At 43.6% G+C, this 27708-nt stretch overlaps 1 protein-coding gene and 1 long non-coding RNA gene across 2 annotated transcripts in view; one reads left to right on the top strand and one right to left on the bottom strand.

Moving 5' to 3' along the window:
• The window catches only part of SLC13A4 (solute carrier family 13 member 4), a 38830-nt gene extending 33724 nt beyond the window's left edge, over window positions 1–5106 (top strand). The window contains exons 14-16 of the mRNA XM_059171942.1: window positions 929–1090; window positions 2295–2432; window positions 4506–5106. Coding sequence (XP_059027925.1) covers window positions 929–1090; window positions 2295–2432; window positions 4506–4643 — 438 coding nt within the window. The 3' untranslated portion in view covers window positions 4644–5106. The remainder of the gene's footprint in view (window positions 1–928; window positions 1091–2294; window positions 2433–4505) is intronic.
• Window positions 5107–11189: 6083 nt separating this feature from the next.
• Window positions 11190–27708, bottom strand: LOC131829808 (uncharacterized). The gene is made up of 3 exons (XR_009353006.1): window positions 27561–27708; window positions 13069–13122; window positions 11190–12086 (listed from the first exon to the last, which is right to left on the bottom strand). It is a non-coding gene; the product is annotated as an uncharacterized LOC131829808 (long non-coding RNA).

Below are 27708 nucleotides of genomic sequence, written 5' to 3'. Positions count from 1 at the left end.
GGAGGGCAGGAGAATGCACACGGCAACCTGTGTTTAGTACAAAATGTCAGCGGTGTCCTTTATTTTCTAAGGGAGGGAAGGAATCTTCACCACTGGCAAAGGAACAGCCTCCAACCAAAGTTAGTCCAAGTGGGAAATAACTCATTTATTGGAGTAGATCTATATAAATTTTGCTAATGGAAAAGGTTCAAGAGCGGCAACATGCCTTCTTATCTTGTGTTGTGAAAAAGCACTGGTGGATTGCAGATCCCGTCGTCAGCCGTGATGAGACTGAACCTGACACAGGACAGACCACCATGACTAGCTTTGTAGGCCAGCCAGGTGGCACTCTCCCACTGAGAGCGGATAGACTGGGAATCCGTGTATGCAAAGCTTCTGGTGTTCAGCCCTGCCCACTGACTCCCCACAAACCACAGGAAAGGTTACTGTCCAAGGATGTTGATAATTTCTCCCCTTTTACTAGTGATAAGAGAGCTAGATTTCAAAAGCAGAATTAAGGATTATACTGCGGAGTCTGTGTCAGAATCACCGTTGACTGGATGCACAGAGTGAGAATGTCAGAGGCTGGAGAGAGTGAGGAGATTGAAGCTGAGAGGCCTGTGGCCCCGAAGATCTCCAGCCCCTGCATAATCCTGACAAGAATCATAGCCAATAGGATGGGCAGCTCTCCATGCGCTGTGATGATTGTCCAGAAAACCCCGAGACTGAATGTTACACGATCATAAGGAATTTTCTAGGCTGTAAAAACCACCTCATCATCAGGTCAGGAATGCCTCTGGATCCAGTGTGCCTGAAAGTAGGAAGGCAGATTAGATGACTCCTAGTGCTTCCTTCCAGCCCCCCAACATCCCTGACATTCTGGAGTCTAAGAATTCCAGGGGGAATGTGCTCTTCCTCCTCTCCTTACTGTATCACCATCTCCCTGCAGAGCTCTGGCCTCTCCACGTGGATTGGGCACCAGATGTTGTCTCTGAGTGGCCTCCCACCGTGGGCTGTCACCCTGTTGGCATGCATCCTGGTGTCCATTGTCACAGAGTTCGTGAGCAACCCAGCCACCATCACCATCTTCCTGCCCATCCTGTGCAGCCTGGTGAGTAGGGCAGGGCTCCCAGATGTCAGGACGGGCTTCCTCGGGCCCAGCGAACAGCTTCCCAGCTCTACTCTCTCCTCCGGTCATTGCCACAGACTTCACTGATGGGTGCTCCAGCCACAATTTGGAAATGAAGCATTTCAAATTAGATAGACAGATAGACAGACAGACAAAGAGACAGACATAAATTGTAGCAAATGTCCTAGAAACCCTTTTCCGAAAGAGTAGGATTAGTTTAGAGGCAGTCTTGAATGGAAACAAGAATGCACAGAATATCCGTAAAACCCTAGGATTCCAGTTCCTCACAATCATCATTTCTTTCTCTCCTAAGACCTAAGAGTAGGGCCAGAGGGAGGAGTAACTACAGAAAATGGGGCCAAAATGCTCCCACAAGTACACTCAGCTCCATCACTGCCTTCCCCGTTTCTCTGTCTGGGAGGGTCTGAGAATTGAGGCAACGCCAGCCTTACCGCATGGTCTCAGAACAATCTGTTATTCATGAGTGAGGGGAGGGGCGCATCTCCCAGATCTCAGCCTGGCTAAGCAGCCCCTCGAGTAATGCACCAGACACAGGGCTGCCTCTGTCCCACCAGTGAGGTGGACCCAGCAAATGAAGGCTCCTCCCCACCCCCAACAAAATGAAACCCTTCCACTCTCTTTAATCCCAAACTACCCCAGCCCCTGTCTTCGCTGTCTGCTCGGATGTCTCCTTCCAACTGCGCTGCCCTCTCATCTGTGTGAGCGCGGGAGTGCACGCAGTGAAAACAGCGACACGGAGGGCGAGACCACAGGTTTCAAACCCCATCCAAAGCAAGCATCACCTAGAAAACACCTTAGTTCTACACTCCACGGATGAGGGACCCCCACCTCAACCAAAGCAGCTTATTCATGGGATTTGAGTTTGAAGAATGACTCTCTTGGCAAAAGGATAAAATTAGTCCAGCACCAAGAAATGAAACATCCCTTCTAGGAAGGAACTCAGAGCCCATGTTTCCACGGGAAGTGACTGAGCAGCTTAAGCCCACTTGGGCTGCCCAGCACTGTATGCCCTCGACTGTAGTGATTTCACGGCCCCCAACACACAGTATCCAGCCACGGTTAGCCACCACCAAGCCAGCATTTAAAGCATGTTTGTGATGTTAAGCCCAAGAAATGCAAGCTGCATCTCAACACTGATGTTTCTGTGAATTCTCTCTTCTCCTAGTCTGAAACGCTGCACATTAATCCACTCTACACTCTGATCCCAGTCACCATGTGCATCTCCTTTGCAGTGATGCTGCCTGTGGGCAATCCCCCCAATGCCATCGTCTTCAGCTATGGGCACTGCCAGATCAAAGATATGGTAAGTCATGGGCACCCTCTTGCTGCAGGGAGGACAGGGACGAGCCAGTGGCTCCACGGCCTCCTGAAGCTTATCACTTTGGAGCAGTGTCTGTGGTCTGTCAACACTGTCTAGTGTGGTCAGAAGAACGGTGCTGGCAAAAAGGCCTTCTGCCGGCCCACAAGCACCGAGGACAGCAGGAGTGTGCTCTCCCACCCTTACCCGGGATATACAGAGACAGCTGGAACAGACGCGAGATGCGGCCCAGGGGAGGCTCAAGGCTCTGCCTCAGTTTCCTCACGGGGCCAGTGGGGACATTCATTGCAAAAGCTGCTGGTTTACTCACAGAAGCGAAGTAGGAGAAACCATAGGAACCTAAGATGAAAGGTCTGAGGGGACAGGGCGCTCCCACTGAACTCTCCCCAATGCCAGCCCCTGAAGCAACAATGGCAAAATGGGGCGCCCACACTTCATTTCCTAGTTCTCAGCTGGCCCCCCCACAAGATGGCGCTGAGGAGACATCTGGTCAGCGTTGGGCCTGTTTACCCTCCACCCCTCAACCTATACTCACTGCTGGGCTCCTGGATATCCAGGCCACTGGGGGATGGAGGAAAGGGGAAAGCAACTCCTAGTTACTGGGGCTGGGCTGTCTGAAATAGGGCTCAGTCTGCCTTGCTGAGGGTCTCACACACTTTTGTTCACTAAAGTCCAAACTTGTTCCCAGCAGCCCTGTAAAAAGCAAACGGAGGAAAGGGAGAGCTTCAGGCTAGTGGCAGATGCTCAGATCCTTTCTACCAATCAAACCGCTCATGGAAGTCATCTGTGACACTTCAGGGAAGGGAGGTCACAGCCACGACCCCCCCGCCCCATCTCTTAGTGCACAACAGTGTCTGCTCAGGAGAGTTGGGACCAAGCTCAGTCCTAACTCTCCCGTTCTACCACTTCCTCTTCTGGGTACCCCACCATTCACTGCTGCCCCCCAATACCCCCCGCCATCTTATCTGGAATCAAGCAATCAGAGACAGCGCCTTTCAAAGGCACCAGATGACAAGAAGTAGGCCAGTCGTTTGTTCTGTTTCCAGCCCGGGCACTGACCTGAGGCCTCCATTTCCTCATCTGCGAAAGATGGAGGTTATATGCTCTGTGGGGTTCCTTTCAGGTCTGGAGGACTTTAATTGAGCCCCTTTAGAACCTGCCTTCTCTGGCTACAGACCTGGGCAGTTTTCCACACCCAAAGACCAGGGGAAAAATGATTTCTAAGTCTGGGGCTCTGGCCAGAAAATGGAGAAGCAATACATCTAGTCACCTGCTTGGAACAATCTCCTAGCATTCATTTTCCCTCACAGCTTTCCCAACTCTGTGCCAGCCAGCAGACCCGTGGTGGCTACAGCAGTGTGTTTGGGTCCTCCCTGACAGGCTGCCAGCTATGCTTACTGTCCATTTTTCCATCTGGCCCTGGCTCTGCCATCCATTAGCCCTCACACCTCCCTCAGCCTGATTCAGTTCCATGGCAGAAATGGGAGGGTTCAGGGTCATGGAGGTGACATTCCCTCAGCAGAAAGAAGCAAAGCTAACATGTCTGTGTCACCCTCCCATGGAAGGGCTGAGCACAGGCAGCTGACCTAGTTCTCCAGGTGAACCCAAGATACACCACCTTTCATAAGCTGTTCCTTTTGGAAGGAAAAAACAGTTAACAGTAGCAGAGGCTTCGGAAAATCAGGCCTCTCCTACAGGTCCCCGTATGTGTCAGCACATTAAAGGCTTCAAGAAGTTCCCGCCTTAAAGTATTTCCCGATCATGTAGCTACAGGATCCTTGCGTAGCGTTAACTCCTAACATTCTAAGACCTGGTGTTCCTAGTACACGCCTTCCAGGCTTCCACTTGGGAGTGAGAACCCAAGCGGAGATGGTCCTGAGGGCTTCTCCCACCCTTCCACAGTCCCAAGCCACTCCTGGAGGCAGCACTACAGATCCCTGGCAGTGACTGGGCACAGATCAGGGCCAAGGCTTGGGTGGGGGGCACTGCTAAGGAGCACTGGGGGGTCTGGGCTACTGCCTGCTCAGTGACTACAGTGGGCTGGTTTGTGTCCTACAGGTGAAAGCTGGCCTGGGGGTCAATGTCATTGGCCTGGTGATCGTCATGGTGGCCATCAACACATGGGGAGTCAGCCTCTTCCACTTGGACACTTTTCCTGCCTGGGCGAAGGTCAGTAACATCACTGATCAGGCCTAACACAGGTGGGCAAACGGTCCAACTGAAGGAGCTGCCAGCACCTACCAGAATCTGACCAAGAGGCCAAGAAAGCCACCAGGAGCACACAAACGACACCAGAGGATTCTGCCATCTGCCACCTCAAGTGAAGTGCAGCAAGCCTCTGACAACCGAAACACATGCCTGGATGTTAGTGCCTTCTGCTCTGCTCTCCTTCCTTAGCACCCTAGTTCAGGAAAACCTGTGGTCTTGCTCACTTCCTGTATCTTGAGCTCTCCAATTCCTTCTAAAGACCAGAAGAGAAGAAAACCTTAGTTACCCCTCAGAGGCTAAGCCTCACAAACTAGCCTCACTAGGTTTATTCTTAATATCTTAATCCCTTTTTAGGAATTGAGGGGAAATCCAAATCATCCTCCCTATGCACTAATAATGAAACCAGTTACATCTCCTCTTTTGGAGGACAATCTCCCCTCAGAATTTTCCCTTCAGTTACATCTCCTCTTTTGGAGGACAATCTCCCCTCAGAATTTTCCCTTCAGTGTTTCTATCCTAAGCTCTCACCACAAAAAGGCAATCTTGGTAAGTCCTCTTTGTGGCATTCAGTACTCTTTTAACATTACTTAAGCATCTCCCTTCAATGGCTTCTCTCTACCTTTGGCACCAAATTCCCATAAAGAAATAGTGTCCTCCTTTAGAAAGGGGTGAGCAGGGTTCTCTTGGTCAAAGGGGAAGAAGGCACACTGATATTAGTACAGGTATCCCCCACTTTTCAAAAGTTCCAGTTGTACCACTTCACTTTCACAAAAGACTTACATTAGTACCTGTTTTCACTAACTGGAAGAAATCTGAAGAGGATTTTTGGGTTTATGAGAAATGTCCAAGTAGCGTTCAGCACTGGTTTTGCAGTGAGCCCTCAGAGGAGCAGTGCACAACCTGAGCGGCTGGAGTGGGGCCACCGTGCTCCCTCCTGGGAACCTACACCCAGCATCTCAGCATTCAGCTGCCAAAGCTGTGAATATCTGTGCTTTATTTTGTGCACCCACTAGAAAGTGTCCAAAGGTATTAGAGGAACCTAAGAGATGTTTTTTTTTTTTTTTGGGTCTGTGAATGCTCAAATATTTTTCTACATAAATGAATGGTAACTGCTTCTTTGATCAATGTCATTTCAGCTTACAAAAGGTTTCATAGGAATGCTCTACTTCTGGATAGCAGGGGATACTTGTCTCTCTCATCACTTACCACTAATCCTCAATACCACTGCATTGGGTCAGTTGGGAGGGAGTAAAAACTCACAGCTGTCTTACTAATGAGGCCAAAACTATCATTAAGACCACAGTACTATTAATGACTGACTAGCTTTCTTCTGGATATAAGGAGTTTGTTCCTGAGAAGACAAGTACAGAAAGTTCCAAACCCATCTTGTCACTTTCTACAAGTCAATGAGCCCCTTGAGGAGAGAGAAGATGTCTTATGTTCCTTAAAGTCTCCAGCAACTTATACAATATAGTGAACTAACTACTCAATAAATGCTGCCCATGAGAAATCACTCTGGAAATCAAGACCTCCTGCTTCTTCCTAAAAACCATGCCATTTTCTCCATTATAAATGTCCTTGCTATACGACTGGATACAGCTCCCAATACCCCCTGGCTTGTAGGCAATACATATTTCCGATTTCTACCACCAGTTCCTTGCTATATCAGTCTTTTTGGAAAAGGAATAACCCCACCGTTACTCCATTCTTTTAACTGATTTTAAGTTACTATTGATAGCAGTTTTCCCATACAGTAACTTATCAATAAAGTCACCTCCTTAGTTTATCAAGTTATCTATGAATTCTAAAATTTTCGTGCCAGCCAACACTCACATGCTCTCACCACAGCACAACTGGCCAGATGTAACCAAGAATATTACTGCTTCACCCCATTGGAAGAAGCCACATTATCTGACTCCTTAAAAAGACCTACGGAGCCCAAATAAAATACTGGTGTTATGTACACTATAGCTGCTTTGATAAAGTCAGCATCTCTACAGCAGGCATTTTGCTATAAAATGTTCAGAGAGTTAGGGTGTTCTCGTATTGTTATGGCTGCCAAATTTTCAACTGTCTGTTCCACTGCAGAACTTAGACACCAAGCCTCTAGTGACATTAAGACAAAGGTACAAATAATAAGATTCTGGGAGAATAAATTTTAAAAAAGAGAAAGAAGAGGTGACTTAGAACTCCTGGCCACTGTTCAGCATTTGAAAACCTCACTCAGTCCTACAGTGAAAGGAGCATAACTTCCCTGGGCGGTTGTGGCCACATTCTCCAAGGAGCTAGTGCCCTTGGTTTAGAAATGGCATTTATTTCAGTCGGCTCTACTGAATATTCTCAAGAGCAACATTTGTCCTGCCCAAAGCCAGAGCGCAGGGTAGCCAAGCCTGTTCCGTCCCGTGACAGGAGACGTCAGAGATGACTAACAACTCTTTGTCATCTAAAACCACTCCACTGGTGGACAAAAACTAAGCGTTCTCTTTAGTATTAGTAGACTTATGTCTCTTGCAAATATATTCTAATTTGATTTTTGTCTTCTAATATCACACTATGAGTGGAAAGCAGTAATGATCATCTTATACCAGCTCAATTTTATAGATGACTGAGAAACAAAGACATTAAGTATAGTTGCACCTTACTGTCAAGTCAATTATATATCAAACTTGCTTATTGCCTTTGAAAATTGCCTTTGAAATTCCTGTAAAGTCACCCATGAAGTACATGGTACAATCTTTTATAATGGGATTTACATGGCAAAGACTCATGAACCATCTTTTAATTAATAAAAGCTAGCTAGTTTTCCCTCAGCAATCTCAGAATCAATCTGTTTTTTTGTTTTGTTTTGTTTTTGTTTTTCCAGTTGAATACCAAATAACATCACTGGCCTCACACTAAGGGACCATGTTTGAAAAAGTACATCTAGAGGTGCTTGGGTGGCTCAGTTAGTTAAGCATCTACCTTTGGCTCACGTCATGATCCCAGGATCCTGGGATCGAGCCCCAGGTCAGACTCCCTACAGCAAGGAGTCTGCCTCTTCCCTTTTCCTCTGCCCCTATCTCCTGCTCATGCTTACTCTGTCCGTTCTCTAAAAATCTTTAAAAAAAAAAAAAAAAAAAAAGAACATTTAAACAGAGTAACTGTATAGCAAAATGTTCAAACCATTGGCACACAAAGGCCCGAGACGACCCAAGTACACAGATTACCGATCCTGCGGCTGCCATCACTAAATGAATTCAAAGCACAACTGCCCAGCTATTTCCATGGTGACTCCTTCTTGTCCCAATGCTGGTACAACCATAAATGCAGGAATGACACCACCACACTGCCCCTTTCATAAGGCCTTGCCACACGGGCAGTGATCCAAGCAGACACACGACTGAGGTTTTGCAATGCCCCACCCTGTTCACTTTCCATGAAGCCCTGCTGTTGTGCCATTGCCCAGTGCCTTGCAAAAAAAAATGGACTTGACTAAATTATGATGCACGGAGATTTAGAAAAGGTATAGAGTAAACATGAATATCTAAGTGTCACAATCTCCCCTATTAAGACTGTGACACTTATGTTCCTTTCACCACCCTGTTGCTGTCCACAAGGCCCGAACAGTCACTAGGGAAAAAAGGACTCATTCATGACTAAGGAATGGAAATGCTGTGTGCAAAGTCCAAGATGGGAAGTTAAGAAAAGCCTCATTTGCTCCAGTAAGGTCTGTGGTGTTCCTGCCGGGGGAGTAACAGAAGAAGTACTAAAAAGGCAAGAGACCTCAGTGGAAAAACAAATACCAGCAGAGCATCTAGGGAGTGAAATGCTTAGTGGAAATGAAAACTATATATACGTGTACATATGCTCTACGAACCTGTATGCAAAACAACTAGAAAAAATACACATCATAACTTTTACAGTCCTGCAAATGAAAATGAGTAAATGGGTTAGAAAAAAAGGAACTGTTCCTCTAAATCAGGTCACTGCTTAATTGCATAAAACACCAAATCAAAAGAAATGTCTAAAGGCATCAACTGGTAACTTCAAGGCCTAAAATATAGCCCCTTTTGGTGATTTTAAATGCAGCTGTTTGGGTTTTTCTCTCCCTTTCTTTGGGAGGATGGTGGTTTAAGGATAAACTTTTCAAGTTCACTGTGTTTATGAAGTTCCCAACATCAATCCTAAAGTCTTATTTTGTACATGTCGGTAAACTTCCTTTTATGATCAGGTATGGTCAAAAGTTTTCTTAAATCACATCAGCAGGAGTTTTCAAATATTTTTAAAAGGAGAAGAGTATATCTTGAGGTGATTCTTCCCATCCCTCCAGTGATTTGTGAGCCAAAGTCCCAACAAAACCCCCAGGGAACACAACTCTTAGTGACACAGTCACAATCACTGCAACCCGCCCCCGTGTTACAGAGTTTCAACTACACCCTACAATGCGTGATGGTTCTGAGCTCCTCCTCTGTCTCAGTGAGGATAATCTCGTCTGAGAACTCTGAGCCCCTTTTTGCTGCTGCAACCTAAAACCATAATTTTCCTGAAGAGCGACCACTAAGGCAGCCTGTATTCACGGTGTCGCAGTTCACATGAAGGCGAGAGCAAGAACGAAGCTGCTGGATGGCTCCACTGGTGGAAAGGAGCCTAGTAGCCAGGGAAAGAGACCATCACTCTTGAGGAAGCCTTACATCCAAATGAGATTAGATATAATATAGGGACACCTCATTTCCTAATACCTAAGTTACCTTCATCCCTAAAAAAGCCACTCTGGAGACACACAAGAGCAATCATGCTACCGTAACTGTGACAAGGAATCTGTTTGGAAGCACCTTTCTAAACTTGCAGTATTTTCAATACACTCAAAGGTGGTAAAACTTTATCCTTCAAGGCTGTCGTTCATTCTGCTGACAACTTCCTCATCCAAGATAAAATCTTGTGAGCCAGGAGGTATGATCAAGGTAGACACTCGAGATTTTCATCAGCAACCAAGAGAGTGACCACAGGATGACAAATTTTGCATGGTTCATAAACTGGTTCCAAAAGTGACTGCAGAAAAATAAAGTATTCTGACCAAAAGCAGCATGTTTGGACCAATATCTATTATTTATTGGGCAATTTGCAGAGCACTGTGCAACATATCACATACATTATCTCACCTGTTTCTGGTGTGAACCATAGGAGGTAGATATTGCATCCACATATTAGAGAATACAACAGTGTCAGAAAAACAAGCGCCTTGCCCATGCTCTCCCTTCTAGGGTGAAGCCAAACCATAACATGCTGCTAATCTGTATCACACACCAGGACAAGCTGCCAGAGATAAAACCTACACCCATGTACGAGAACCCTGTTTCCAAAGAGCAGCAAAACCCCTCTGTTTTAGAATCACACAGTACTAATATCATCACTGTCTGAAATAAGGTGTCTCTAAATTACTCTTCCAGTTTACTGATATCCGCTAAAATGTCTTCAGAAATGGCATTTTCAGTGAGCTTCCCGACAAGTCCCTAAAACAAAACACACAATCAAATGGGACTTTATCTACAGTTTGTGCAGATTACACTTCTAGGGTTTAGCTTACAGCTATACCCTGCACAGATATGTTTAACTTTAGGTTAAACGTTATCATTGTAACAGCAGAAGACAGGAAATCTAACATTCATCAGTAACAGATTAAATAAGTTATGGTATATCCATTCAATAGAATCTCATGTAGCCAAAAAAGGGAGAGAGGTTTCTTGGCCCGTACATACTGATATGGAATGATCTCCATTAAGGAGGAGGGAAAAAAGGGCAAGGGGTGAACTCAGTGCAATTTCAGATTTGTGTAAAAACCCCCTTACATGCATGTATTTGTTTAGGCACATAATCCTTCTCAAAGTATATAGGAAACTACTGACAGTGCTTGCCTCCAGGAAGAAGAACTAGGAACTGAAGGTCAGGAGTATGACAGGCCCTTTGTTCTGAATCACTTCTGTATCCTGACCCATGGGAAAAGTGATGTTTACAAACATTTAATTTTAAAAAATGGACTAATTATATATTTGACAGATTACAATGGTGATTTTCTTTCTTTTGTTCACTCTTTTCAAAGCAGTAGAAGTTTACTGAATATATTGCAAGGGAGCAACGGGCAGGACAGCAAGGGAGACACTATCTACCAAGAAGTGGTGGTGAGGGGCTAGTCACGGGGCAAAGTAAGGGACTATGGAATTCTCCCTTTATGGCAATCATAGGGACCGTGACTGGTTTTAAGTAGCCCATTGGTCAGGTAAGGCCTATGGCTTAATGAGCCTGTTTGCATCAGCTCAGTGGTCACTGTGGGCCCCTTTGCCTTGCTCAGGTTTCTATTGCGCAAGCCCATGGCCTAAAAGTGGCTTCTGTGTTCTACCCTGACAGACTGACAATAACAAATCTTTGGCAACTGGGTGAAGGTCTCATTTTCACTAGCTTCTTCCTGCTGAATGAGGGACTTAAGAGATGTCCCTAGCTATGGGTCAACATACAATGGTGATTTCTGATCGCAGGAAACAAACAAAAAAACTCTCAAAGTTTCTTATGAGAATCACTATAAAGATATATTGTAAATACATTTTTAATGTGAAGAGGCATAAAATTTCCTTTACAACTTGTCATTTATCTGTCATGTAACGTCAAATGCACCTGTAAACCCCTAAGATAAGTAGGATTCTTTTGAGGGAAAAGAGCCAAATCAAAGACACAATTAAGGAAAACATGCATACTAGACTATGAATTCTACGGAGGATAAAGGCCATTATTTTACATATTTTTAAACTCCCTAGTTCCTGACAGAGTTCTCAGAGTATAGTTTCTTAGTTAATGAGTAATAAATTGATTTACTGATTAAATTAGCAATTATGGAGCTGCCTGACAACAGCATAAAATAAGTGGAAAATTCAGGAGTGACTGGCTTCTTGGCTTTAATTTTAATGACCTTAAAACAACATAATTTAGTACCAAATGTTTAAACATCCATTATAATTGCTAAACTGTGAAATCAGCGTTATTTATGTCTGACCAGCTATACAAAACTCATCAATTTTTCTTTAGAAAAGAGTAGAAATTCCACAGAATAAAGGAGAGACTAGTAATTAAAGGTCACATTTACTAATCTAGCACCATAATTCCAGTCTTAGGCCGTCTCAAGTGGCTGGAAGGAGGAAGGGACAGGTGAGGAAGCTGGAAAAGGGTGGCTCTTAACTTGTGGCCCCATCTGTGCTCTCAGGCAATGCAGGATCTAACAGGAAAATTATTGAGGCTGGAATTTAAAACAAAAACTTTTGGTTCAGATGGTAAGGAGGCCCTCAAGAACAGCAGAATCGGTATATCCAGAAGGCAGTGCTGGAGTCCGCCTCATGAGCTAGGGGGTTTCTTCTTGGCATCCAAGTCCTTTTTTATTTCTTCTAGTTTTTTAGCCAGGTTTGGTATCTTTAAAAAGAAAAAAGGTTATTGTAATTTTGCATCTACCTAATCAATAGTCTTTTACTTTTCTTCGTCCAACAATAAAGGGTTGTTGTACAAGTCTTTATTTTCTTCTGAAAGTGACCGGCTAAATAGAATTTCTTGGCCTCCTAACTGTATAAGGAGGATCTCAGGAGTTGTTAAGTAATGTATGCTCCCTTCCTGGAAGCGATATTCTGACTTCTACTTTTCTACTTCTACTTTATATACTCACTTAACACCTCAATCCAGTACCAAGTAGAAGCCGTACATATAAATAAAGCTCCTTCCTAGAAAACCATATAACTCAAGTGAAGGTTGATAAAGAATTTCTTTTGTCACATTAAAAGCTTCACAACAAAAAAATCTAAAGTTATTATCATGTTTCCCTTCCTTCCCTCTTCCCGCCTCTTCCTTCCTTTCCCTCTCTTTACAACAACCTTTCCAGAATCCCCATTCATGGGCAGTTTTTTCACCTGTTTTTCAACTTCCTGTCTATAAAATGAAGCTAATATAACTCTCCACTTCACAAAACTCTGATCTCCTTAACTGAGCTGCACTGTAAAGATCTGCCACTAAAATTCTCAGTCATTATTACCAATATTACCATGTAGCAGGAGCTAAAAATATTATCCAATTGGTCTTTAAATTCCCATTTATCACATAATTCTCCATAGAACTGTAAGAAGACTCTAACTTAGTAATTAATTGCTCTGGGCTAACAAACACAGCTCAGGATCACAAGAACATCTTAAACTGATGGAATTTTGCCCTCTTGTGGTGATATGGAGGACAGATGCTTCTGTGAGGTGTATTTTTCTAACAACGGAAAATCTTTCTACAAAGTTCAGGACATTTTCCTCAATCTATGGACTTCATTTACAATGGAGGGTATATCTGACTCTAACAAAGACAAGTCAATATGAATTTGTGACATGGAATTGGGGAGGACATGGATACAATCACTTACGTCATAGTTCTGAGCCAGATACATTCCAACCACGTTGCCAAGAGTAAATCCAAGCTGAAAGAATAGAACAGGAAGAGTTATACTGGATCCCAAGTTCTGTGCCATCTGATACCAAGCCAAACTATACAGACAGTAGTCTTAAAGTAGCTACGGACAGTTCAAGACCCCAGTTTCCAGGGGCGCCTAGGTGGCTCAGTCGTTTAGCATCTGCCTTCAGCTCAACTCATGCTCACAGGGTCCAAGGATCAAGCTCCGCATCCCTACTCAGTGGGATGCCTGCTTCTCCCTCTCCCACTGTCCCTGCTTGTGTTCCCTCTCTCACTGCGTCTCTCTGCCAATAAATGGATAAAATCTTAAAAAAAAAAAAAAAAAAAAAAAACACCCAGTTTCCAGTCTAGGGCTAGACAGTATGAGATTCAGTATTCTTTTGTAAAATAAATATAGGAATACTCTCCCTAAAGGTTAAAGAGCATACAAAAGTGAGAATAAATGGCAGCACTAAACAAATCTACCCTAGATTCTCCCTGTCCCCTCACAACCTCCATAAATACTTAACTGTCAGCTCCAGAAACCCAAGCCACACTAATGATTTTGTTGTTAAAAGTAATTTGTTTTCTCTTTCTTTTTTGGTTATAAGTATTGTTACTTACTACATCAAATAAAAAATATCCGATTAAAAAAAAATACTCAGCTAAGCTCTATTATCTTGGACAATGGAGACATTTTCACAGTTACTCTCTTTATATCTGAGGCCTAGGATAGTGAAGTGACTTTTTCAGGGTCATTCATAACAAAGGAACACAGACCTAAATTAGATTCTCATTCAAAAATGAAAATGTATCATGACAGAAAAGCATGGGAAACTCTGACATACAACTGAGACAGCATATGGCTTAGCACTCTGCCGTGGGTGTAACCTGATGGGCAGAACACTTAAGACCTGTGGGGGACAAAGATTCCCTAACCAGCTCTTACTCAGTGAGGAAAGAAAGGCATGATTTTCAGAGAACTATAAATGCTTATGCCATTGGGCGACTATTTTCCTGAACTTTTAAAAACTGTTTCATGAAAATTTAAAGCACTCAATTTACCACAAACAAACCAAAGCTCATTAAACTTTGAGTTCTAATGTTCCATAACTCCCTGGGGTTTTTTCCTCCAATAATTAAGAATCTCCAACAGGACGCCTAATTTCTAATTTCATAAATTCAAACTGGCATCTTTTTTTTTTTTTTTTATCATTTTCTCTAATCAGTATTTCTCCTATTCAATAAGTAGCAGAGCTTAACAGAAAAACGTGGCACTTAACACTGTCAGTTTACCTAATGTGGTCAAACCTTCTCTTCAAGTCAGAGATACATATAGGGAAACATATAGGGAAAGCCTTCCTGAGCTTTAAATACCAAAAGCACAATTTAAATTGGTTGTTAGTTGATGTTAGGAACATAAAAGCAGCTATCCATTCTCTAACCAGAGTCCATTTTCTAATAATTTGATTAATTAGGCACATTCTCTCAAGTAATAGTTTTACCAAGGTGGCACAAAAAGCAAAATGATTTTTTTACTCCTGTGGGTTGAAACCAGGTAGACAGTTTTCCAAATCCGAAAGAGTATTAAATTTACTTGTAAGAACTGCGGGGGGGTGGGGGGGGGTGATCAACCGAGAATTTTAGCTCTAACACAAAGCAGAAAAAACAGAAAGGTGTAAATTCTCAAGAAAAACAGAGTTCTGGTTCTACTACTCACTACCTAGCTGGGTAGCTGTAGCTGATTTGAGTTTCCTGTTCTATAAAACATTATACTAATAACGGTGTTCTTGGGGCGCCTGGGTGGCTCAGTGGGTTAAGCTTCTGCCTTCAGCTCAGGTCATGATCTCAGGGTCCTGGGATCAAGCCCCACACTGGGCTCTCTGCTAGGCAGGGAGTCGGCTTCCCCACCCCACCCCACCCCCGCCTGCCTCTCTGCCTACCTGTGATCTCTTTTCATAAATAAGTAAAATCTTTAAAAACAAACAAACAACAACAACAAAAACAATGTTCCTTCAAGCTCCAACATTCTAGGATTCCTGGTTCTTAACCACGTGTGTCTCAACATAAAATATGGCGTATCTAATGTGGCTTCACTTTGGCAATTTCACTAGCACATGAGAAAATAGAAGTTATTTTAAAACACAAACAAAATAAAAACTACGGGCCTCTAGACAAGTGGTATCCAATTCCAGTTTCAGAACACTGCCAGATCTACCACTGGGATATTGTAAAATTAAATACACAACATAAGAGAAATGTCACGTATTAAGTGAAATGTTGAGGGAAATGCATGAAGCCAGAAAACCATTTATATGTTATCCATGGGATGCTCCCCAGGCAAGTTTACCAGAGAAAACATCTTAATCTAATAAAAAACATAAAATATAAATCTGAGGAATGGTGACTCGTTAGTCTGACAAGTTAGACTGAAGCCAGATTATAGAAGGCCTTGAATGAGTTTGCAACGTCCCTGCATGCCCAGATTGCTTAACTTCTTCCAGGCCAAGACCTGGACGCTGCATCAGGCGTCCATCCAGATAGCTGTAATCCTCCACGGTGCCCCCTCCAACTCACCGACACCCCCCCCACAGTAGGCGCTGCAGGGAAGGCAGTGTAGAGAAAAGGCAATGATTTCCCCAGCAGTCACTGACTAAACGAATGACTATCGCATTCCTTCTGCAATCATTTTGAGACTTTAGGAATATGTGGCTACTTCTCACACGCACATGGTGGACAATAAATGGTAAGACATCACAAGTGTAGGGACACAGGAGTGACCTGAGCAAAGTGGTTGAGAACAAATGGATGGAGGGAAGAGGCTGCAGCTAAGAGACACAGGAGGCAAGTCTAGACTGGGTCAGGGCAGCGCACGTAAGAGACAGAATTTTCCAGCTCTACATTTACACCATACAGGTACCGTACAGGTAAAATCGGTGAGGTTCTTCAATCCATTATCCACACTTCTGAAAGGCAAAACTCTATTCAAACTGTTTCACTGTAATCCAACTGGCAGCAAAATCACACCTGACCAGAACCTGTATGATACTATTTATAGTCTATCACATTTCAGTGTGAATATTCACTTTTTGCTACAGAAAAAGCAATCTTTAAACAAAGGATCCTGCCCTACATCCCACTGGAGAATATGTGTAACAGTAAATATTAATGTATGTCATTAAAGAGTGCTATCCCAGAGTGCTATCGGTTAAATAATAAGTATATGCAGCGTAAACCTTTATAAAATCTTTTAAAAAATCGCTCAAATACATCTGGCCCCCAAAGGTTTTGATTAGAAGACTGAAGACCCTTATATACTAAAAATAAATTCATATTCAGCCCTGTGAAGGGATTCTAAAACAGTACCTACATATTTCAGTGTACAGGAATGTATAGGAAAAAAAGCTATAGATACATAAAATAGTTATATGAGGCAGCAGCCAGTACAGGACCCTGAATATAACAGATGCAGGAAGAACCAGAAATGGGTCATGCATGAAGTCACATGAATGAAACAGAAGTGATTCTTCTAAGAAACCATATCTGAAAGAGATCAATGTACCCAAATTTATTCAAGCCTCTAACTATGCTGAGTAAGTATAAAAAAATTTAAACTGAGAAGGGAACTGAACGTGGAGAATCAAGGCATAAGGTATGAATGTGGAGGTGATGACTAAAAGAAATAGGACTGATTAGGAGAGGACTTGAATTTAGAAATGCAGAGAAACAATTATGGAGCCCTGGATAGGGCTGGCTCAGGGACCTCAAAACAGGCAAAGTAGTTTAGTTCCCAAGTAACCTTGATATCAAGCCAATGGCTACTATTTACCAGCAACAACACGATAAAAGCACTGCTTTGGAAGTATTCACCTAGCAACTGTACTCAAAAAAGGCTGAACAGTTAGTAAGTACAGATCGGGAAGGCCCAGATTAGTGTGGTAGCATAGGGGACAGAGAGCAAACATCATCACTAAATTGCTTTTCTTCTTAAGTCAGTGATAATCCCCAAAACAGGCTCTTAACTATAGAGAACTGATGGGTACCAGAAAGGAGATGGGTGGGGAAATGGGTGAAATAGGTGAGCACGGAGTAATATACAGAATTGCTGAATCACTATATTGTACACCTGAAACTAATATAACACTGTGTGTCAACTATACTGGAATAAAAATAAATTTAAAAAATAAAATAAAAATCAATGATGACCAATGATATAGAATGGAGAGTCCAGGAACCAACCTTTACATTCATGGTCAAATAATTTTTTTTTTAAAGATTTATTTATTTGAGAGAGAGTGTGTAAGGGAAGAAAAGGGAAGGGCAAAGGGAGAGAGAATCTCAAGCAGACTCCCCACCAAACTCAGAGGTGGACATGGGGCTCGATCTCATCACCCGGAGATCATGACCTGGGTGGGTCAACAGGCCAACTGAGCCACCCAGGTACCCCTGGTCAAGTGATTTTAACAAGGGTGCTGATATATTCAATGGAAAAAGAATAGTCTTTTCAAGAAATGATGCTAGGACAACTGGATATCCACAAGCCAAAGAATGAATATGGACCCCTATCTCACATCATAAACAAAAACTAACTCCAAATGGGTCAAGACCTAAATGTAGAGGCTCCTGGGTGGCTCAGTGGGTTAAAACCTCTGCCTCTGGCTCAGGTCATGATCCCAGGGTCATGGGATTGAGCCCCGCATCATCAGACTCTCCGCTCAGCAGGGAGTCTGCTTCTTCCTCTCTCTCTGCCTGCCTCTCTGCCTACTTATGATCTCTGTCAAATAAATAAATAAAATCTTAAAAAAAAAAAACCTAAATGTAAAAGCTAGAACTATAAATCTCTTGTAAGAGCACAAAGTATTAAATCTCATGACTTTGCATTAGGCAACAGTTTCTTAAATATGGCATCAAAAGCACAAGTGACCAAAAAAAGACACATTGGACTTCATCAAAATTAAAAATATTTATGTTTTAAAGAATACCATCCAGAAAATGAAAAAACAACCCAATAGAATAGAATTAAATATTTTCAAATCACGTATTGATAAAGGACTTGTATCCAGAATATAAGAATCCTTATGACCTAACAATAAAACGACAACCCAATTTAAAACTGAGCAAAGGATTTTTTTTTTAAGATTTTATTTATTTATCTTAGAGAGAGAGAGAGAGCCAGAGAGATCACAGAGTGGGAGGGAGACGGGGAAGCAGATTCACCACTGAGCAGAGAGCCAGATGCAGGGCTTGATCCCAGGACCCTGAGATCATGACCCAAGCCAAAGGCAGACACTCAATTGACTAAACCACCCAGGCACCCCTGAGCAAAGGATCTGATAGACATTTCTTTTTTTTAAGATTTTATTTTTATTTATTTGATAGAGAGAGCGCACAAACAAGGGAACCAGAGAGGGAGAAGCAGGAGCCCAAAGTGGGACTCAATCCTAGGACCCCAAGATCATGACCTCAGCTGAAGGCAGTTGCCCAACCAACTGAGCCACCCAGGCGCCCCAGACAGTTCTCCAAATAAGATATACATGGCCCATGGGCACATGAAAAGATGCTCAATATCACTAGTTATTAAGGAAATGCAAATCAAAACCACAGTGAGGTGCCATATTACACCCACTAGGGATGACTTCAGTCAAAAAGTGTTGAAAAAGAAGTGGAGAAAATGGAACCTTCATCCACGGCTGATGGGAATACAAAATCATAGAGACACTCTGGAAAGTGGTCTGGCAATCTCTCAAAGTTAAGCATACAGTTACCATATGATGCAGCAATCTTACTGTAGGGTGTATACTCAAGAGAACTAAAACATACATCCACACAAAAACTTGTACACAAATGTTCACAAGATTATCCATAATAGCCAAAAGGTGGAAACAACCTAAATGCCTATAAGCTGGTGAATGGATTAATAAAATGTGGTATATCCATACAATTTAATATTATTCAGCTATGAAAGTACTAATTTGTGCTATAACATGGATGAACTTTGGTAACACTGTTCTGAGTGAAAAGCAGTCGGAAGAGACCACATGTTACATGACTCCACTTAAAGGAAATGTCCAGAATAGGTAAATCCATAAAGACACACAATAAATTAGTGGTTGTCCAAAACTGGGGAAGAGGAGAATGAAAAACGAATGCTAATGGATATGGGGTTTCTTTGGGGGCCAATGAAATATTGGATATAAAATTATAGTGGTGATGGTTGCACAACTCTATGAATATGTAAGAAACCAGGGAATTCTACACTACAAATGGGTGAGTTGTATGACGAATATTGTATCTTAAAAATATTTGGGGGCACCTGTTTGGCTCAGTCAGTTAAGCATCTGCCTTCAGCTTGGGTCCTGATTGCAGAGTCCTGGCATCAAGTCCCGCATCGGGCTCCCTGCTCCTTGAGGAGCCTGCTTCTCCCTCTGCCTATCTCCAGGTCTCTTGTGAATAAAAGAATAAAATCTTTAAAAAATATTTTTTAAAAAATCATTAATATTTGGTAAAATATCAGCTATATGGGATAAAACTGGAAATCACAGACAACTTCAAGGTTTCCAGACTGGACAAATGTTTAAAAAGAATGAAAATGTTGGACTGAAAAAAATGAGGACCACTGAGATAAACAGTTGGCTTTGTATATGAAAACCACAAAAAATCAACTCTTTTTTATGTAAGGACACATAAGCAAGTTAATCTCAACACTGTATCAACATAAAGAAGCACCAAGTCTTAAAAATAAGAAAGCTAACTCCAGAGCAATCTGACTCTTCTCATCATTTGTTGCTTAATGTCTTCCCCAATCAAAAAGTTACTTCTGTCATTTAGTAAATAAAGCTATAATTTTTACCCAGGGATGGATCCTGTCAATAACCCCAACTGAATACTACCTAACAATTCTGAAAGACTCATCAAATTACATTTTCAATGAGTACACACCCAAACCCAAGTTATGACAAAGAATCTGAACCATCTCATATTCACTGACAAAGGCTTAAGAAATCTAAAAATAATCTCATTAAAAATAAAAAATAAAAGTAATCTCATTTTATTTAGCAAATATAGCTACAACTAGCATTCAACAGGATACCTAAAAATGTTGTATGGTCTCAGGTGAGAAAAGCTACACAATGACAAGAAAACCCAGAAGTATACATTATCTAACATTAATAAAAAAATAAATTGATAGTTTTATTTCTCCATTTAAATCGAGAGACCTACAGAAACTATCTGAAGACTGCTCATTCCAAGGAGGCAAGAAAAAATTTCATCTTTAGTCTTTAAACGTTTCAGACTTGTTGCAAAGAAACTGTGTTTAACATCTGCTTCAAGTAATAATAAAACCCATATTCTATACATTAAAACAAAAACCTGCTGAGGATATAACCTGTATCTCTTCTACTACCACCACAGAGATGTGCATTTTTAAAATATAAGGCCGGTTTTATATTCAATAATTTTCCTTAGATAGTGAAAGGAGGAGGCTGTTAATTCTTCAATTGAGCCAGTAAATTAAATAGGGACATTCATGAAAAAGATAGATCTAACACTTTGGAAAGAGGTCAATCAGGTAGAACCGGTCTGCCCGTTCTCAAAGAAGCTGATTCAAATATTCAAGTATTTTATGAATATCTAAGAGTAGTAATCAAGTAAAGAAGGAATATCTAATTAAATCAATCACACAGTATTAGCTAAGTGCCATGTGCTTAGGAAATCTAAGCATAAGCCATGTTGCTTCTTCCCCTGGAATTTATGATCTATTCTAGAAAGGTAAGACTAAAACAAGTGGAGGCGCAGGGAACAAAACACAGCAGCACATCTCCAAATGATGGTCTGAATGGGCCGCATAGTTCAAGGGCATCATGTTAGAAATTGAACATAATCTGTATGAACATATTAAAGGAGAAAAATCATTTATCATCAGAGGGGGAAATAGCATGATAAAATTCAATAGTCAATCACAACAAAAACTCTTATACTAGAAACAGAAGAGAGGGGATGCCTGGGTGGCTCAGTATGTTAACCGACTGCCTTTGGCTCAGTTCATAATCCCAGGGTCCTAGGATCGAGTCCTACATTGATCAGACCCCTTGCTTAGCAGAAGCCTGCCGCTCCCCCTGCTTGTGTGCTCGATCTGTCTCTCTATGAGACCAATAAATAAATAAAATCTTAAAAAAAAAAAAAAAAGAAAGGAATAGAAGAGAATTCCCTTAATATTAGGAAATACCAGAAATACAAACATCATACAAAAACCTGAGAAGCATTTCCTAGAAAAAACTAGGATATCCACTCTCCTATTGGAAGTCCTAACTCGAGAAAGACAAGAATTGGAAAAGAACACAAAACTGTCATTTTTGCCTTCACCAGAAATATGACTGCCTTCACAGTACTGCATTCATTGACTTACTTCCTTTTTTAAATTTTTTTAAAAAGTCTTACTTATTTAATCTAGGGGCGCCTGGGTGGCTCAGTCGTTAAGCAACTGCCTTCAGCGACTGACTACCTTCGGCTCATGACCTCTGGCCCTGGGATCGAACCTGCATCGGGCTCTCCGCTCAGCAGGGAGCCTGCATCCCCCTCTCTCTGCCTACTTGTGATCTCTGTGTGTCAAATAAATAAAATCTTTTTTAAAAAATAAAATAAAAGTCTTATTTTTTTTAAAGACTTTTTTTTTTAAGATTTTATTTATTTATTTGACAGACAGAGATTACAAGTAGGCAGAGAGGCAGTTAGAGAGAGGAGGAAGCAGGCTCCCTGCTGAGCAGAGAGCCGGATGTGGGGCTCAATCCCAGGACCTTAGGATCATGACCTGAGCTGAAGGCAGAGGCTTTAACCCCCTGAGCCACCCAGGTGCTCCAAAAGTCTTACTTATTTAATCTCTATACTCCATGTGGAACTCAAACTCATGACCCCCAAGATCAACAGCCATACACTCCTCTAACTGAGCCAGCCAGGTGCCCAACTTTTTTTTTTTTTTAATTAAAAAACTATTTTAACTAAGCTCAACGTAAGGCTCAAATTCACAACCCAGAGATCAAGAGTTGCATGTTCTACCCACTGAGCCAGCCAGGCACCCTGTCAGTCATTCACTTCTAAGTCAATCTACAAACTATGAGAGCTAAAAGATAGGTAAGATTGCTAGATACAAAAATCAGTACACCAAACTTAGCATTTCCATACATCAGCAACAAATTTGAAAATCTAATTTTAAAAAGGATGCCACTCACGGGACACCTGGGTGGCTCAGTGGGTTAAAGCCTCTGCCTTCGGCTCAGGTCATGATCCCAGGGTCCTGGGATCAAGCCCCACATCGGGCTCTCTGCTCAGCAGAGAGCCTGCTTCCTCCTTTCTCACTGCCTCCCTCTCTGCCTACTTTTGATCTCTACATGCCAAATACATAAGTAAAATCTTTTAAAAAAAAAAAAAAAAAAAAAGGATGCCACTCACAACAACTAAAAAGCACCTGGAAATACTAAAAAAAAAAAAAAAAAAAAAGGCTATTACTGAGAGGACAATAAAACAATGATGAAAGACATTTAAGACTAAATTAACAGGTAGGTGGATCATAAGTGATCCATGAGCTTTCTTTATGAAAAGAAAAGCTCCTGAGAAAACATGGGAGTTGAGAGTAGTTGAGGAGGCATAAAAAAAAAAAAAACAGAGGACAAAGGGAAAACCAGATGGGAAGGTCTGAAGGCAGGAAGGTCCACTGGTGGTCCAGGTTGGTAAGATAGCCTGGTCAGTCTAAAACACAGGAGATATGTTGAAGGGCAGTAGTAAGGGAAAATGGAGTCAGATGAGCAAATCTTGAAAATCAAGTGCAAGTGGTTACTACCTGATGTGCAGGGACATAAAGACCACTGACAGTTTCTGAGCATGTGAATTAGACAATTACTACTAGATGATTACTTTGGCAGCTGCAAGACTGAACAGAACACCAAAAGTATCAAGGGAAACACAGAACTAGAGAAGACAGCCTTACTTTTCTATGGCTGATCAGACTGGAACAGGAGTGCCATGTTTCAATAAGAACAGTGGGGGAGAACCGAAAAACTGTAATATTTGGGGGAAAGAAGGCTAACTGGAATAAACCTGAAACCATAAAGAATAGATGGAAAAATCAGAAATGTTTCATCTGAAGAACAGACTAATGGGGGTCAGGGGGGTTGAGAGAGGTACCAAGATGCTCTTCAAATATGTACAGGGTTGTTATGTGGATTAGAACTGCTCTTTAAGGGGCGCCTGGGTGGTTCAGTGGGTTAAGCCACTGCCTTCGGCTCAGGTCATGATCTCAGGGTCCTGGGATCAAGTCCCGCATCGGGCTCTCTGCTCAGCAGGGAGCCTGCTTCCCTCTCGCTCTCTCTGCCTGCCTCTCCGTCTACTTGTGATTTCTGTCAAATAAATAAATAAAATCTTCAAAAAATGCAAACTATTAAAAAAAAAAAAAGAACTACTCTTTAATACCAAGAACTAGTTAGGGAGACACTGACCAAAAATGATATAGATCATCTGAGGAACTAGAGCACCAATTTCAATGGGAGGTGATGAAACATAAACCGGATGCCCCCTTAGTAGTAGAAACTGACACGTCAGCATCTTAGCAGAAGTAGAGAAACTAAAACAACTCTTCCAACTCAAAACCCACATTCGTACCCCAGCAAGGCTGGTGTAGTTAGTGCCACAGTGGAGTAAAAAGACACCTACTCTACAAACCAGGCAGCAGGAACATAAAGATGGAACTCTCATAAGGTGAGTAGAGAAGACCCAATGGCTTAAAACAATAGCTAACATTTACTGAGAGCTGTGTGCAAGGCAGTATTCTCTTTTTCATGAATGAATTTCATAGCCTTATAAGCAGATACTATTATTGCCCAATTTATGTTGGGGAAACTGAGGCAGAGAGCAGAAAAGTAACTTGCTCAAGAATACACAGGGACGGGCGCCTGGGTGGCTCAGTGGGTTAAGCCGCTGCCTTCGGCTCAGGTCATGATCTCAGGGTCCTAGGATCGAGTCCCGCATCGGGCTCTCTGCTCAGCAGGGAGCCTGCTTCCTCCTCTCTCTCTCTCTACCTGCGTCTCTGCCTACTTGTGATCTCTGTCAAATAAATAAATAAAATCTTTAAAAAAAAAAAAAAAAAGAATACACAGAGAGGGCGCCTGGGTTATACACAGTGGGTTATACACAGTGGGTTAAGGCCTCAGCCTTCGGCTCAGGTCATGATTCCAGGGTCCTGGGATCGAGCCCCGCATCGGGTTCTCTGCTCAGCAGGGGGCCTGCTTCCTCCTCTCTCTCTGCCTACTTCTCTGCCTACTTGTGATTTCTGTCAAATAAATGAATGAAATTTAAAAAAAAAAAAAAAAGAATACACAGGCAAATATATGTGCTAGGCATAGCAGCTAAATGATATGGAGAATGAAGGAGAGAAATAAATCAAGGATTATGTCAGTATTTCAAATTTGAGAAAGCCAGGATGGGAGAACAGAGAAGTTAGGTGTGAGGCATGCATTGCAGGGTGGGGAACGAGGAGGTAATGGGTCCAGAGGTGCTGCATCTGAGATAGAGGGGATGACGAGAGATGTTCAGCAGACAGCTGATGACCGCCAACTGGAACTCAGAGAAATGGGATGGAAGGTAGTTTTGGAAGCAGCAAAGAGGAGAAGGTGGCAGCATGACAAGAAACACACTCCCTGAGGGTGGGTTTGAAGAAAAGAGTGAAGAGTGAAGGACTGAGCCCTGAGGAACACCTAGTAACCAAAAAAAGGGAAAAGCAGTCAGCACAAACAGGCGAGATTAGATAGGGCCCCTTCCCAGCTGCTGCACCAAGATACTGATCCTCTCAGCCCTTGGAGGGGCCAGCACCCGAGCCAGTCACCTTCACGGGTTCTTCTGTGAAGATAAATCCGTATGTGTTGTAATGTTAAAGAATGTCAGAAAATATGGAGATGGAGGATCCAAAAGCCAAGGGAGGAGGGATTAAGGAGGTCGTGATAAAGGGCACCAAGAGCTGCCACCTCAGAAAGTGACCAGCAACAGCCAATGCCAGTAACAGTCCGACAGACAGCGGACACTGAGCTCCCAGCGGCGCCTGTCCTGTCAGGCTGCCCTGAAAAGCTTCCCAAGTTTCCTTACAAAACCTGGAGTGAAACCTTAAAGAAGCCACTGTAGTAAAAGCGAAGGGCAGCAGGACCACAGAACAGGTTTCTGGGACAGGAACGATGGGCAAATATTTTAATCCACGGAGGAATGAACAATGAAGGAGAAGATAAGCAGCCCATTCAGCTGCGGTAGTTTGGAATAGAGTTCCAGGAAGTGACAAATATAGGAAGCAACCTGGACAGTTTCAAAACGCGGGATGACTGTGGCTTCAGTTGTAATAATTTCATCCCTTTCAAAACTTGTCCCGTTGCCATCGCCTACTTTCCTGAGGGCAAAGGAACCCCCAATTTGAGAAGAAACCGTATCAGCTGGTATCTTGTAAAAGAGAAACTGAATTTTACCTGAGTCCTTACTAAGTTCTCTAAAGCACCTTCATGTAGTAATTCATTTTTACTCCTCACAACAAAACCATGAGGTAGGTTCCCATTTTCATTTGTGGAAACTGAAGCAGAGTGAATTCAAGGGACCTCCCCGAGTTCCCACAGCTTGCCAATGATGGAGCTGGGCTTGGAACCCAGACATCTGACCTCTTAAGCTAGTGGACAAGACAGCTGGGCACAGGCTAAAAGCTCGAGGACAACTCAGGAATCACCTGCTTCAACTCGCTGTTTTATAAATCAAATGGCTTATAGCAAGAGAAAGACATGCCCAAGTTCACAGAATTAGTGAATCATTCGACAGGGGTGGAACCAAGGTGAGAAGTCATACTATCCTGCTTCTTCCAACAGATGCGATGAGGAGAGGGGGAACAAGAGGACACGAGAACATCCCTGTTCCAGCGACTTCTGAGCTAGGAATTTAATGCATGGCTGCAGCCTTTCGCCTTCAATGCTGAGGATTCTGAATTCTCAAATCAGGTACACGCATATTTACACACAGCAAAAGTTTATTCCAAAACCAAGTAAATTCACTCCGCAAAAGCACTTACAAAGTAATTATCAGGGGCGCCTGGGTGGCTCAGACGGCTGTGTCCGCCAACCGCTCAGGTCATGATCAGAGGGGGTCCTGGGAACCAGCCCCTCAAAGGGCTTCCTGCTCACGGAGGAGTCTGCTTCGCCCTCTCCCCCTGCTTATGCTCTGTCCCTCTGCCACTCTCTATCGAATAAATAAAATCTTAAAAAAAGACTTACAAAACAAATAATAATAATAATCAATGCCCTCCCAGTCTGTCAATGCGCTACAGCTATACTAGGCTCAACGCTATCATCTCACTCTCTGAGGCTGACACTGTCTTTAACCTGTCTCCTCCAACAAAAAGACAGGAATGATTCCTACTGACTCCTAAGCTAACACCTAGTTAGGACACTGGGAAAACTTCCCGAGGCAAAGGAACAGCCCCGTCTTACTTGGGCGATGTGAGTCAAGGATATCTCTTTCCCTCTGAGGATTTAAAAAAAAATCAATGACCACCTCAAAGAAGACGGGGGGGGGGGGCACTTTAGAAAAAATTCTCTTCGATAAAGAACGTTGACATTGGGGAAAGCGTCTCCTCCCCAGAGCACTCAGTGTGGAGGATAACCGGGGAGGTAACCTGGCACCGTGGCGCGCCCCTCACCGAACCCGAGGGAGGACGCACCGAGTTGGGAAGCCTCGAACGCTGGCGAGGCCGACTCTGGCCCGGCGACGCTCGGCCGGCCGCCGGAAACGCGCGGCGCCAGAAAGGCAGCTTTTACCCGCAATAAACAGCCGTGCGATCGAGTTTCTTTACTCAAACTAACACTTTCCCCCCCAGAATGAGCCCCCTGCGGGACTTCCGCGCACACCAGGGTCTGACTCGCGCCGGCCGCCCGCCACCCTCAAAGTCTGGACGCTAGACAAGGCCCGGCGAGCGCTCCGCAAGCCCCAGCTCGGACCCCGTGCTTCCGCCTCGTGAGGTGGCTCGCTAACTCAGAGTCCGCGGCCGGCCCTCCCACGTTTCCAGAAAACCTTCCGGCGGGGCTCCGAGGCCGGGATGGGGTGTGCGGGCGGGAGGGCACGGGAGGGGCGCCTCCTAGTCTTCTGCGGCCCCCACAGCTTTAACTCGGGCGTCCCACAGTGCCCGCCGGGACGGCACCGCAGTGGCTGCGAAAATGCCCGCCGACACCTCCACGCCTGAGAGACTCGGACGACTCCACAAGAACGGGCAAAGGGGCTTGGGCCCCGCACACACAAAACCCCGCGCCCTCCCCACCCCGGACAGGCGACGAGCGGGCGCCGCGCGGACCCGGACGTACGCCCAGACCCCCCGAAACCCGGACCCAGGCCGGCCGGGCCCCGAACCAACCCCCACCACTCCCCGCGACCCCGCCACTCCAGGGCAACTGCACTGACCAGGAACTGCAGCATGGCGTCGGCGAGGAGAGGCGCGAAGGGCGGCTGCAGCTCGGTGGGCCGGTCCGAGCCTGCCTCTCCCCGAGCGAGGGGGCGGAACCCGCCGTGGGCTTCCGGGTCACGCCCGACCCCGCCCGCGCCTCCCGCC

This window comes from Mustela lutreola, chromosome 4 (genome assembly GCF_030435805.1).
Source record: "Mustela lutreola isolate mMusLut2 chromosome 4, mMusLut2.pri, whole genome shotgun sequence".
Taxonomy (NCBI): Eukaryota; Metazoa; Chordata; class Mammalia; order Carnivora; family Mustelidae; genus Mustela; species Mustela lutreola.
Note: the sequence above shows the minus strand (reverse complement) of the source record. Positions and strands in the feature narration are given on the sequence as shown.